Source organism: Phasianus colchicus, chromosome 37 (genome assembly GCF_987193195.1).
Source record: "Phasianus colchicus chromosome 37, bPhaCol1.hap1.1, whole genome shotgun sequence".
In the NCBI taxonomy this organism is placed as follows: Eukaryota; Metazoa; Chordata; class Aves; order Galliformes; family Phasianidae; genus Phasianus; species Phasianus colchicus.
This window is the reverse complement of record NC_143472.1, coordinates 1942036-1955046: the sequence shown is the minus strand read 5'-3', so window position 1 is coordinate 1955046 and position 13011 is coordinate 1942036. Positions and strand designations below refer to the sequence as shown.

The following is a 13011-nucleotide window of genomic DNA, read 5'->3' as shown; positions in this document are numbered from 1 at the left end:
GGATATGGGGTATGGGGGATATGGGGTGTGGGGGGGTATGGGGTGTGGAAGGGTATGGGATATGGGGTGTGGGGGGATATGGGGTATGGGGGGGCATTTGGGGGGTGTTGACACAGGGATATGGGGTATGGGAGGGATATGGGGGGATATGGGGTATGGGGGAGTATGGGGGATATGGGGTATGGAAGGGTATGGGATATGGGGTATGGGGGGATATGGGGTATGGGGGGGCATTTGGGGGGTGTTGGCACTGAGGGATGTGGGGTGTGGGGGGATATGGGGTATGGAAGGGTATGGGGTATGGGGGGATATGGGGTATGGGGGGGTATGGGGGTATGGAAGGGTATGGGATATGGGGGATATGGGGTATGGGGGGATATGGGGTGTGGGGGGATATGGGGTGTGGGGGGGCATTTGGGAGATATTGGAACTGAGGGATATGGGGTATGGGGGGATATGGGGTGTGGGGGGGATATGGGGGGATATGGGGTATGGAAGGGTATGGGATATGGGGTATGGGGGGATATGGGGTATGGGGGGGCATTTGGGGGGTGTTGGCACTGAGGGATGTGGGGTGTGGGGGGATATGGGGTATGGAAGGGTATGGGGTATGGGGGGATATGGGGTATGGGGGGGTATGGGGGTATGGAAGGGTATGGGATATGGGGGATATGGGGTATGGGGGGATATGGGGTGTGGGGGGATATGGGGTGTGGGGGGGCATTTGGGAGATATTGGAACTGAGGGATATGGGGTATGGGGGGATATGGGGTGTGGGGGGGATATGGGGGGATATGGGGTATGGAAGGGTATGGGATATGGGGTATGGGGGGATATGGGGTATGGGGGGGCATTTGGGGGGTGTTGGCACTGAGGGATGTGGGGTGTGGGGGGATATGGGGTATGGAAGGGTATGGGGTATGGGGGGATATGGGGTATGGGGGGGTATGGGGGTATGGAAGGGTATGGGATATGGGGGATATGGGGTATGGGGGGATATGGGGTGTGGGGGGATATGGGGTGTGGGGGGGCATTTGGGAGATATTGGAACTGAGGGATATGGGGTATGGGAGGGATATAGGGTGTGGGGTGATGTGGGGGATATGGGGTATGGGAGGGTATGAGATATGGGGGGATATGGGGTATGGGGTGATATGGGGTATGGGAGGGATTGGGGTGGGATTGAGTTTGGGGGGGGGGGGGATCCGGGAAAGGGGCATCTGGGTGCCTTACAGAGGGGGACTTTGGGGTCATTTGGGGTCTGTGACTGTGCCCCCCCCCCCCCTGGCAGGAGCTGGAGGAGAGCTTCTCCCGCGCCTCCTCGGAGGCTCTGGCTGCTTTTGGGGACGGAGCTCTGTTTGTGGAGAAACTCATCGAACGGCCGCGGCACATTGAGGTCCAGATCCTGGGTACGGGGGGGGGTGGGGGGGGTGGGGGGTTGAGGTCCATTAGGGGTGTGGGGGGGGGATGGGGTTTTGGGGATGGGATGGGATGGGATGGGATGGGATGGGATGGGTGGCACATTGAGGTCCTTCATGGGTTTTGGGGGGGGGGGGGGATGGGGGTATGGGGTTTTTGGGTGCTGGGATGGGATGGGATGGCAGGGATGACACATTGAGGTCCATCCTGGTTGTGGGGAGGGGATGGGGGGGCTGTGGGTGTGGGGTTTTGGGGGCTGGGATGGGATGGGATGGGATGGGATGGGATGGGATGGGATGGGATGGGATGGGATGGGATGGGGTGGGGTGGGGTGGGGTGGGGTGGGGTAGGATGGGTGGCACGTTGAGGTCCTTCATGGGTTTTGGGGTGGATATGGGGTTTTGGGGGCTGGGATGGGATGGGTGACACACTGAGGTCCTTCCTGGGTTTTGGGATGGGATGGGGGGGCTGTGGGTATGGGATTTTGGATGCTGGGATGGGATGGGATGGGATGGGATGGGATGGATGACACATTGAGGTCCATCCTGGGATTGTGGGGGCTGTGGGTATGGGATTTTGGGTGCTGGGATGGGATGAGATGGCAGGGATGACACATTGAGGTCCATCCTGGTTGTGGGGTGGGGGATGGGGGGGCTGTGGGTATGGGGTTTTGGGGGCTTTGTGGGATGGGATGGGATGGTTGACATGTTGAGGTGTATCCTGGGGGTGGGGGGGTTGTGGGTATGGGATTTTGGATGCTGGGATGGGATGGGATGGGCTGGGATGGGATGGGATGGATGACATGTTGAGGTCCTTCATGGGTTTTGGGGGGGATATGGGGTTTTGGGGGCTGGGCTGGGATGGGATGGGTGACACATTGAGGTTCATCCTGGGTTTTGGGGAGGGATGGGGGGGCTGTGGGTGTGGGATTTGTGGGATTGGATGGGATGGGATGGGATGGATGACATGTTGAGGTCCTTCATGGGTTTTGGGGTGGATATGGGGGGGCTGTGGGTGTGGGATTTGTGGGATTGGATGGGATGGGATGGGATGGGATGGGATGGGATGGATGACATGTTGAGGTCCTTCATGGGTTTTGGGGTGGATATGGGGTTTTGGGGGCTGGGCTGGGATGGGATGGGTGGCACATTGAGGTCCATCATGGGTTTTGGGGGGGGATGGGGGGGCTGTGGGTATGGGGTTTTGGGGGCTTTGTGGGATGGGATGGGATGGGTGACATGTTGAGGTGCATCCTGGGGGTGGGGGGGTTGTGGGTATGGGATTTTGGATGCTGGGATGGGATGGGATGGGATGGGATGGGATGGGATGGGATGGGATGGGATGGGATGGGATGGGATGGGTGACACATTGAGGTCCATCCTGGGTTTTGGGGGGGGATGGGGGGGCTGTGGGTGTGGGGTTTTGGGGCTGGGATGGGATGGGATGGGATGGGATGGGATGGGATGGGATGGGTGACACACTGAGGTCCATCATGGGTGTGGGGGGGGATGGGGGGGGTGGGGGTATGGGGTTTTGGGGCTGGGATGGGATGGGATGGGATGGGAGGCACATTGAGGTCCATCAAGGGTTTGGGGGGGGATGGGGGGGCTGTGGGTGTGGGGTTTTGGGGGCTGGGATGGGATGGGATGGGATGGGATGGGATGGGATAGGATGGGTGGCACATTGAGGTCCATCCTGGCTTTTGGGGGGAGATGGGAGGGCTGTGTGTAGGGGATTTTGGGTGCTGGGATGGGATGGGTGACATGTTGAGGTCCATCAAGGGTTTTGGGGAGGGATGGGGGGGCTGTGGGTGTGGGATTTGTGAGATTGGATGGGATGGGATGGGTGGCACATTGAGGTCCATCATGGGTTTTGGGGGGTGGATGGGGGGGCTGTGGGGATGGGGTTTTGGGGATGGGATGGGATGGGATGGGATGGGATGGGATGGGATGGGATGGGATGGGATGGATGACACATTGAGGTCCATCCTGGGATTGGGGGGGCTGTGGGTATGGGATTTTGGATGCTGGGGTGGGATGGGATGGGATGGGTGGCACATTGAGGTCCATCCTGGGGTTGGGGGGGCTGTGGGTATGGGATTTTGGATGCTGGGATGGGATGGGATGGGATGGGATGGGATGGGATGGGATGGGTGACACATTGAGGTCCATCCTGTGAACGTGTGTGTGTTGGGGGTTCCGGGGATGGGGATGGAGGGGGGGGGTTGGATGTCCCAAAACCCGTTGTCATTGTCCCCGTCCCGTCCCCCCCCCTTTATTTCCTGGCAGGGGACAAACACGGGAACGTGGTTCACCTGTACGAACGCGACTGCTCCATCCAGCGGCGCCACCAGAAAGTGGTGGAAATCGCCCCGGCCGCCTGCCTGGATCCGCGGCTCCGCGCCCGCCTGGCATCCGATGCCGTGCGCATCGCCCAGCAGGTATTTGGGGTTTTTGGGGGGGGTTAATGGGGTTTTTGGGGTGTGTGGGGGGGTGGGGGGGTCGTGGGGTGAGCGAAGACCCCGAAGTGTGACTTGTAGGGTTGGGATGGGGGTGGGTCAAACTAAGGGGTCCTGGAGAGGATTTGGGGGGTTTGGGGAGGGTTGGGTTTGGGGTAAAATGGAGTTTGGGGTTTTGGAGGGGGGTCATGGGGTGAGACCCCAATGGGGTGGAGGTGAGGGGGGGAGTAAAGACCCCAAAGTGTGACTTATAGGGTTGGGATGGGGGTGGCAGCCAAACTATGGGGTCCTGGAGAGGATTTGGGGGGGTTTGGGGAGGGTTGGGTTTGGGGTGAAATGGAGTTTGGGGTTTTGGGGGGGTGGGGTTTGGGGGGGGGAGAAGACCCCATGGATTGGAGGTAAGGGGGGGAGTAGAGACCCCAAAGTGCGACTTGTAGGGTTGGGATGGGTGTGGGTCAAACTATGGGGTGCTGGAGAGGATTTTGGGGGGTTTTGGGAGGGTTGGGTAAAACAGAGTTTGGGGTTTTGGGGTGATGGGGTGAGCGAAGACCCCAAAGTGCGAATTGTAGGGTTGGGATGGGGGTGGGTCAAACTAAGGGGTCCTGGAGAGGATTTTGGGGGGTTTGGGGAGGGTTGGGTTTGGGGTAAAACGGAGTTTGGGGTTTTGGGGGGGTGGGGTTATGGGGAGTTGAGACCCCAAAGTGCGACTTGTAGGGTTGGGATGGGGGTGGGTCAAACTATGGGGACCTGGAGAGGATTTTGGGGGGTTTGGGGAGGGTTTGGGGTAAAACGGAGTTTGGGGTTTTTGAGGGGGGATGGGGTGGGGGGGGGGTCGGGAGGAGAACAAAGACCCCATGGATTGGAAGTAAGGGGGGCAGTAGAGACCCCAAAGTGCGACTTGTAGGGTTGGGATGAGGGTGGCAGCCAAACTAAGGGGTGCTGGAGAGGATTTTGGGGGGTTTGGGGAGGGTTGGGTTTGGGGTAAAACGGAGTTTGGGGTTTTGGGAGGGGTGGGGGGGGTGGGGGGGCTTATGGGGAGTTGAGACCCCAAAGTGTGACTTGTAGGGTTGGGATGGGGGTGGGTCAAACTAAGGGGTCCTGGAGAGGATTTTGGGGGGTTTGGGGAGGGTTGGGTTTGGGGTAAAATGGAGTTTGGGGTTTTGGGGGGGTCATGGGGTGAGACCCCATGGGATGGAGGTAAGGGGGGCAGTAGAGACCCCAAAGTGCGACTTGTAGGGTTGGGATGGGGGTGGCAGCCAAACTAAGGGGTGCTGGAGAGGATTTTGGGGGGTTTGGGGAGGGTTGGGTTTGGGGTAAAATGGAGTTTGGGGTTTTGGAGGGGGGTCGTGGGGTGAGACCCCAATGGGGTGGAGGTAAGGGGGGGAGAAAAGACCCCAAAGTGTGACTTGTAGGGTTGGGATGGGGGTGGCAGCCAAACTATGGGGTCCTGGAGAGGATTTTGGGGGGGTTGGGGGATGTAAGCAGCCCATAATAAAGAGTGGGGGTCTCTGGTGTTTTTGGGGTTGTGTGTGGGGTTGGGGGGATGTGAGCAGCCCATAATAAAGAGTGGGGGTCTCTGGTGTCTTTTTGGGGTTGTGTGTGGGGTTGGGGGATGTAAGCAGCCCATAATGGAGAGTGGGGGTCCCTGGTGTCTTTATGGGGTTGTGTGTGGGGTTGGGGGATGTAAGCAGCCCATAATGAAGAGTGGGGGTCCCTGGTGTTTTATGGGGTTGTGTGTGCGGTTGGGGGGAGGTAAGCAGCCCATAATAAAGAGTGGGGGTCCCTGGTGTCTTTATGGGGTTGTGTGTGGGGTTGGGGGGATGTGAGCAGCCCATAATAAAGAGTGGGGGTCTGTGGGGTTGTGTGTGGGGTTGAGGGGGGGTAAGCAGCCCATAATAAAGAGTGGGGGTCCTTGGTGTCTTTTTGGGGTTGTGTGTGGGGTTGGGGGGACGTAAGCAGCCCATAATAAAGAATGGGGGTCCCTGGTGTCTTTTTGGGGTTGTGTGTGGGGTTGGGGGAGGTAAGCAGCCCATAATGAAGAGTGGGGGTCCCTGGTGTCTTTATGGGTTTGTGTGTGGGGTTGGGGGGGGGTAAGCAGCCCATAATAAAGGGTGGGGATCCCTGGTGTTTTATGGGGTTGTGTGTGGGGTTGGGGGGATGTGAGCAGCCCATAATAAGAAGTGGGGGTCCCTGGTGTCTTTATGGGGTTGTGTGTGGGGTTGGGGGGACGTAAGCATCCCATAATAAGGAGTGGGGGTCCCTGGTGTCTTTATGGGGTTGTGTGTGGGGTTGGGGGGATGTGAGCAGCCCATAATAAAGAGTGGGGGTCTGTGGGGTTGTGTGTGGGGTTGAGGGGGGGTAAGCAGCCCATAATAAAGAGTGGGGGTCCCTGGTGTTTTATGGGGTTGTGTGTAGGGTTGGGGGATGTAAGCAGCCCATAATAAAGAGTGGGGGTCTCTGGTGTTTTTGGGGTTGTGTGTGGGGTTGGGGGGATGTGAGCAGCCCATAATAAAGAGTGGGGGTCTCTGGTGTCTTTTTGGGGTTGTGTGTGGGGTTGGGGGATGTAAGCAGCCCATAATAAAGAATGGGGGTCCTTGGTGTCTTTATGGGGTTGTGTGTGGGGTTGGGGGGATGTAAGCAGCCCATAATGAAGAGTGGGGATCCTTGGTGTTTTTTGGGGTTGTGTGTGGGGTTGGGGGGATGTGAGCAGCCCATAATAAAGAGTGGGGGTCTGGGGGTCCCTGTTGGGGGGGTCCTCACCAAAATGAATTTTGGGGGGGGGTCCAGGTGGGCTATGAGAACGCGGGGACGGTGGAATTCCTGGTGGACCGAGATGGGAAGCATTACTTCATCGAGGTGAACTCGCGGCTGCAGGTGGAGCACACGGTGACCGAGGAGATCACGGGGTGAGGAGGGGGGGGCTGGGGGCTCTGGGGGTCGTTTTGGGGTGGGGGGGGTGGGGGGGTGGGGGGGGTGGAGGGGGGGTAATGTGGTTCCTGAGGTTCGGAAAAAGGCTTGCAGTAAGGATGGGGGATGCTGGGGTGGGGGGGTGGGGGGTATGGGGGGGGTATGGGGTATGGGGGGATATGGGGTATGGGGGGGTGTGGGGTGTGGGGTATGGGGGTGTATGGGGAGGTGTGGGGTATGGGGGGATATGGGGTATGGGGAGGATGTGGGGTATGGAGGGGCATTTGGGGTCACTGGAACTGAGGGATATGGGGTATGGGGGGGATATGGGGTATGGTGGGGCATTTGGGGTCACTGGAACTGAGGGATATGGGGTATGGGGGGGATATGGGGTATGGGAGGGATATGGGGTATGGAGGGGCATTTGGGGTCACTGGAACTGAGGGATATGGGGGAGTATGGGGGGGATATGGGGTATGGAGGGGCATTTGGGGTTATTGGAACTGAGGGATATGGGGTAAGGGAGGGATATGGGGTATGGAGGGGTATGGGATATAGGGGGGATATGGGGTATGGGTGGGATATGGGTTATGGGTGCACCCCAAAGAGGAAACGGGGCGGGGGGGGCATTTCCCCTAAAAGCGCCTTTTTCCCCCCCCCCCTTTCCCACCCGCAGGGTGGATTTGGTCCAGGCTCAGCTTTTGGTGGCCGCTGGCCGTTCCCTGGCCGAGCTGGGGCTGCAGCAGGACGGGGTGAGGGTGAACGGCTGCGCCATCCAGTGCCGCGTCACCACCGAGGATCCGGCCAGAGGCTTCCAGCCCGACACCGGGCGCATCGAGGTGGGGGAGGATTTGGGGTGGGGGGGGGAGGGGGGGTCGTGGGAGGGGGGGGGGGTTGGGGGGTGGATGGGATTTGGGGGGGAAAGATGGGAGAAATGGGGGGTGGATGGGGGATGTGGGATTTGGGGTGAATGGGGAGCTGCTATGGGGGGGGAGATGTGGGGTGAATGGGGAAATGCTATGGGGGGGCAGATTTGGGGGGAGGGAGATTTGGGGTGAATGGGGAGCTGCTATGGGGGGGGAGATGTGGGAGGGGGGGAGATTTGGGGTGAATGGGGAAATGCTATGGGGGGTGGATGGGGGATGTGGGATTTGGGGTGAATGGGAAGCTGCTATGGGGGGGGAGATTTGGGGGGGGGAGATTTGGGGTGAATGGGGAACTGGCACAGAGGCTTCCAGCCCGACACCGGGCGCATCGAGGTGGGGGAGGATTTGGGGTGGGGGGGGGAGGGGGGGGTCGTGGGAGGGGGGGGGGGTTGGGGGGTGGATGGGATTTGGGGGGGAAAGATGGGAGAAATGGGGGGTGGATGGGGGATGTGGGATTTGGGGTGAATGGGGAGCTGCTATGGGGGGGGAGATGTGGGGTGAATGGGGAAATGCTATGGGGGGGCAGATTTGGGGGGAGGGAGATTTGGGGTGAATGGGGAGCTGCTATGGGGGGGGAGATGTGGGAGGGGGGGAGATTTGGGGTGAATGGGGAAATGCTATGGGGGGTGGATGGGGGATGTGGGATTTGGGGTGAATGGGAAGCTGCTATGGGGGGGGAGATTTGGGGGGGGGAGATTTGGGGTGAATGGGGAACTGGCACAGAGGCTTCCAGCCCGACACCGGGCGCATCGAGGTGGGGGAGGATTTGGGGTGGGGGGGGGAGGGGGGGGTCGTGGGAGGGGGGGGGGGTTGGGGGGTGGATGGGATTTGGGGGGGAAAGATGGGAGAAATGGGGGGTGGATGGGGGATGGGGGATTTGGGGTGAATGGGGAGCTGCTATGGGGGGGGAGATGTGGGGTGAATGGGGGGGGAGATTTGGGGTGAATGGGGAAATGCTATGGGGGGTGGATGGGGGATGTGGGATTTGGGGTGAATGGGGAAATGCTATGGGGGAGAGATTTGGGGTGAATGGGGCGGAGATTTGGGGTGAATGGGGAACTGCTATGGGGGAGAGATTTGGGGTGAATGGGGCGGAGATTTGGGGTGAATGGGGAACTGCTATGGGGGAGAGATTTGGGGTGAATGGGGAAATGCTATGGGGGGTGGATTGGGGATGTGGGATTTGGGGTGAATGGGGAGCTGCTATAAGGGGGGAGAGATGTGGGGTGAATGGGGAAATGCTATGGGGGGGAGATGTGGGGTGAATGGGAAACTGCTATGGGAAGTGGCATTTGGGGGGGGGAGATGTGGGGTGAATGGGGAGCTGCTATGGGGGGGGAGATGTGGGGTGAATGGGGAAATGCTATGGGGGAGAGATTTGGGGTGAATGGGGAACTGCTATGGGGGGGAGATGTGGGATGAATGGGGGGGGAGATTTGGGGTGAATGGGGGGGGAGATGTGGGGTGAATGGGGAAATGCTATGGGGGGTGGATGGGGGATGTGGGATATGGGGTGAATGGGGAAATGCTATGGGGGGGGAGATTTGGGGTGAATGGGGAACTGGCACAGAGGTTTCCAACCCGACACTGGGAGCATCGAGGTGGGGGAGGATTTGGGGTGGGGGGGGGGGGTCGTGGGAGGGGGGTTGGGGGGTGGATGGGATTTGGGTGGGAAAGATGGGAGAAATGGGGGGTGGATGGGGGATGGGGGATTTGGGGTGAATGGGGAGCTGCTATGGGGGGGGAGATGTGGGGTGAATGGGGGGGAGATGTGGGGTGAATGGGGAAATGCTATGGGGGGGGGAGATTTGGGGTGAATGGGGAAATGCTATGGGGGGTGGATGGGGGATGTGGGATTTGGGGTGAATGGGGAGCAGCTATGGGGGGGAGATGTGGGGTGAATGGGGGGGGAGATTTGGGGTGAATGGGGAACTGGCACGAGGTTTCCAGCCCGACACCGGGAGCATCGAGGTGGGGGAGGATTTGGGGTGGGGGGGGTCGTGGGGGGCGGGTGGTTGGGGGATGGATGGGATCCGGGGGGGAAAGATGGGAGGGAGAAATGGGGGGTGGATGGGGGATGGGGGATTTGGGGTGAATGGGGAAATGCTATGGGGGGAGATGTGGGGTGAATGGGGGGGGGGGAATTGGGGTGAATGGGGAAATGCTATGGGGGGGGAGATTTGGGGTGAATGGGGAACTGGCACAGAGGTTTCCAACCCGACACTGGGAGCATCGAGGTGGGGGAGGATTTGGGGTGGGGGGGGGGGGGTCGTGGGAGGGGGGTTGGGGGGTGGATGGGATTTGGGTGGGAAAGATGGGAGAAATGGGGGGTGGATGGGGGATGGGGGATTTGGGGTGAATGGGGAGCTGCTATGGGGGGGGAGATGTGGGGTGAATGGGGGGGAGATGTGGGGTGAATGGGGAAATGCTATGGGGGGGGGAGATTTGGGGTGAATGGGGAAATGCTATGGGGGGTGGATGGGGGATGTGGGATTTGGGGTGAATGGGGAGCAGCTATGGGGGGGAGATGTGGGGTGAATGGGGGGGGAGATTTGGGGTGAATGGGGAACTGGCACGAGGTTTCCAGCCCGACACCGGGAGCATCGAGGTGGGGGAGGATTTGGGGTGGGGGGGGTCGTGGGGGGCGGGTGGTTGGGGGATGGATGGGATCCGGGGGGGAAAGATGGGAGGGAGAAATGGGGGGTGGATGGGGGATGGGGGATTTGGGGTGAATGGGGAAATGCTATGGGGGGAGATGTGGGGTGAATGGGGGGGGGGGAATTGGGGTGAATGGGGAAATGCTATGGGGGGGAGATTTGGGGGGGGGAGATTTGGGGTGAATGGGGAACAGCTATGGGAAGTGGCATTTGGGGGGGGGAGATTTGGGGTGAATGGGGAACTGCTATGGGGGAGAGATTTGGGGTGAATGGGGAACTGCTATGGGGGGGGAGATTTGGGGTGAATGGGGGGGGACATTTGGGGTGAATGGGGAAATGCTATGGGGGGTGGATGGGGGATGTGGGATTTGGGGTGAATGGGGAAATACTATGGGGGGGAGAGATTTGGGGGGGGGGGAGATTTGGGGTGAATGGGGGGGGGAGATTTGGGGTGAATGGGGAACTGGCACAGAGGTTTCCAACCCGACACTGGGAGCATCGAGGTGGGGGAGGATTTGGGGTGGGGGGGGGGTCGTGGGGGGGGGTGTTGGGGGGTGGATGGGATCCGGGGGGGAAAAATGGGAGGGAGAAATGGGGGGTGGATGGGGGATGTGGGATTTGGGGTGAATGGGGAAATGCTATGGGGGGGGGAGATTTGGGGTGCCTATTGAAGGTGAATCTGTAGGATCGATCCCTATGGGGTTCCTAGGAGCTTGTAGGGTGCAATCTATGGGCTCACATCAGATCTATAGGATCTATATGGGGTTCCTAGGTCCTTATAGGGTGCGATCTATGGGCTCACAGTGAATCTATAGGATCCCTATGGGGTTCCTAGGAGCTTGTAGGGTGCGATCTATGAGCTCCCAGTGAATCTATAGGATCCATATGGGGTTCCTAGGAGCTTGTAGGGTGCGATCTATGGGCTCACATCGGATCTATAGGATCCCTATGGGGTTCCTAGGAGCTTGTAGGGTGCGATCTATGGGCTCACATCGGATTTATAGGATCTATATGGGGTTCCTAGGAGCTTGTAGGGTGCGATCTATGGGCTCACATCGGATCTATAGGATCCCTATGGGGTTCCTAGGAGCTTGTAGGGTGCGATCTATGGGCTCACATCGGATCTATAGGATCCCTATGGGGTTCCTAGGAGCTTGTAGGGTGCGATCTATGGGCTCACATCGGATCTATAGGATCCATATGGGGTTCCTAGGAGCTTGTAGGGTGTGATCTATGGGCTCACATCGGATCTATAGGATCCCTATGGGGTTTCTAGGAGCTTGTAGGATGCGATCTATGGGCTCACATTGGATCTATATGGGGTTCCTAGGAGCTTGTAGGGTGCGATCTATGGGCTCACATCGGATCTATAGGATCCCTATGGGGTTCCTAGGAGCTTGTAGGGTGCGATCTATGGGCTCACATCGGATCTATAGGATCCCTATGGGGTTCCTAGGAGTTCTAGGATGTGATCTATGGGCTCACATCGGATCTATAGGATCCCTATGGGGTTCCTAGGAGCTTGTAGGGTGCGATCTATGGGCTCACAGTGGATCTATAGGATCTATATGGGGTTCCTAGGAGCTTGTAGGGTGCAATCTATGGGCTCACATCGGATCTGTAGGGTCTGTATGGGGTTCCTAGGAGCTTGTAGGGTGCGATCTATGGGCTCACAGTGGATCTATAGGATCCATATGGGGTTCCTAGGAGCTTGTAGGATGTGATCTATGGGCTCACATTGGATCTATATGGGGTTCCTAGGAGCTTGTAGGGTGCGATCTATGGGCTCACATCAGATCTATAGGGTCTATATGGCGTTCCTAGGAGCTTGTAGGGTGCGATCTATGGGCTCACAGTGAATCTATAGGATCCCTATGGGGTTCCTAGGAGCTTGTAGGGTGCGATCTATGGGCTCACATCAGATCTATAGGATCCCTATGGGCTTCCTAGGAGCTTGTAGGATGCAATGTGCCCTACAGATGCGCCGTATAGGATCCTCAGCCATACAACCTATAGGACCATACAGTAGCTACGTATCCCTATCATACGGATGCCCTATACAGCCACCCTATAGGATTTATAAGTTTCCCATCCATCCTCCAGGTATTCCGGAGCGGTGAAGGTATGGGAATCCGTTTAGATGGAGCTTCAGCATTTCAAGGTGCTTTGATTTCACCCCATTACGACTCACTGCTGGTGAAAGTCATCGCCCACGGCCCCGACCAGCCAGCAGCAGCAGCCAAGATGAGCCGAGCCCTCGCCGAGTTCCGCATCCGAGGCGTTAAGGTTGGGCGGTGGGCTGCACCTAAATTGGGGAGGGGGTCGGTTTTCACCCCCCCCCTCCCCTTTGCTCGCCTCAATGCTGATGTTCCTTGCAGACAAACATCCCCTTCCTGCAAAACGTCCTCGCCCACCCTCAGTTTTTGGGGGGGGCTGTCGACACTCAGTTCATCGATGAGAATCCCGAGTTGTTTCACCTGAGACCCAGCCAGAATCGAGCGCAGAAGCTGCTGCATTATTTGGGTGGGGGGCCTGATGGATGTCGGGGGGGGGTACTGGGTTGGGGTTGGGGTCATGGGTTATGGTTAGGGTCCTGGGTTGGGGTTGGGGTCCTTGGTTGGGTTCCAGGGTTAGGGTTGGGGTT

The 13011-nt window shown here is 58.8% G+C and overlaps 1 protein-coding gene across 2 annotated transcripts in view; it reads left to right on the top strand.

The window, feature by feature from the left end:
* PC (pyruvate carboxylase) overlaps positions 1-13011 on the top strand; it is a 47841-nt gene that overhangs the window by 11726 nt on the left and 23104 nt on the right. For both annotated transcript variants that reach the window (XM_090129594.1, XM_090129593.1), the window contains exons 6-11: positions 1292-1409; positions 3708-3859; positions 6665-6783; positions 7461-7623; positions 12471-12653; positions 12746-12890. In XM_090129594.1, the coding sequence (XP_089985720.1) occupies positions 1292-1409; positions 3708-3859; positions 6665-6783; positions 7461-7623; positions 12471-12653; positions 12746-12890 (880 nt within the window). The remainder of the gene's footprint in view (positions 1-1291; positions 1410-3707; positions 3860-6664; positions 6784-7460; positions 7624-12470; positions 12654-12745; positions 12891-13011) is intronic.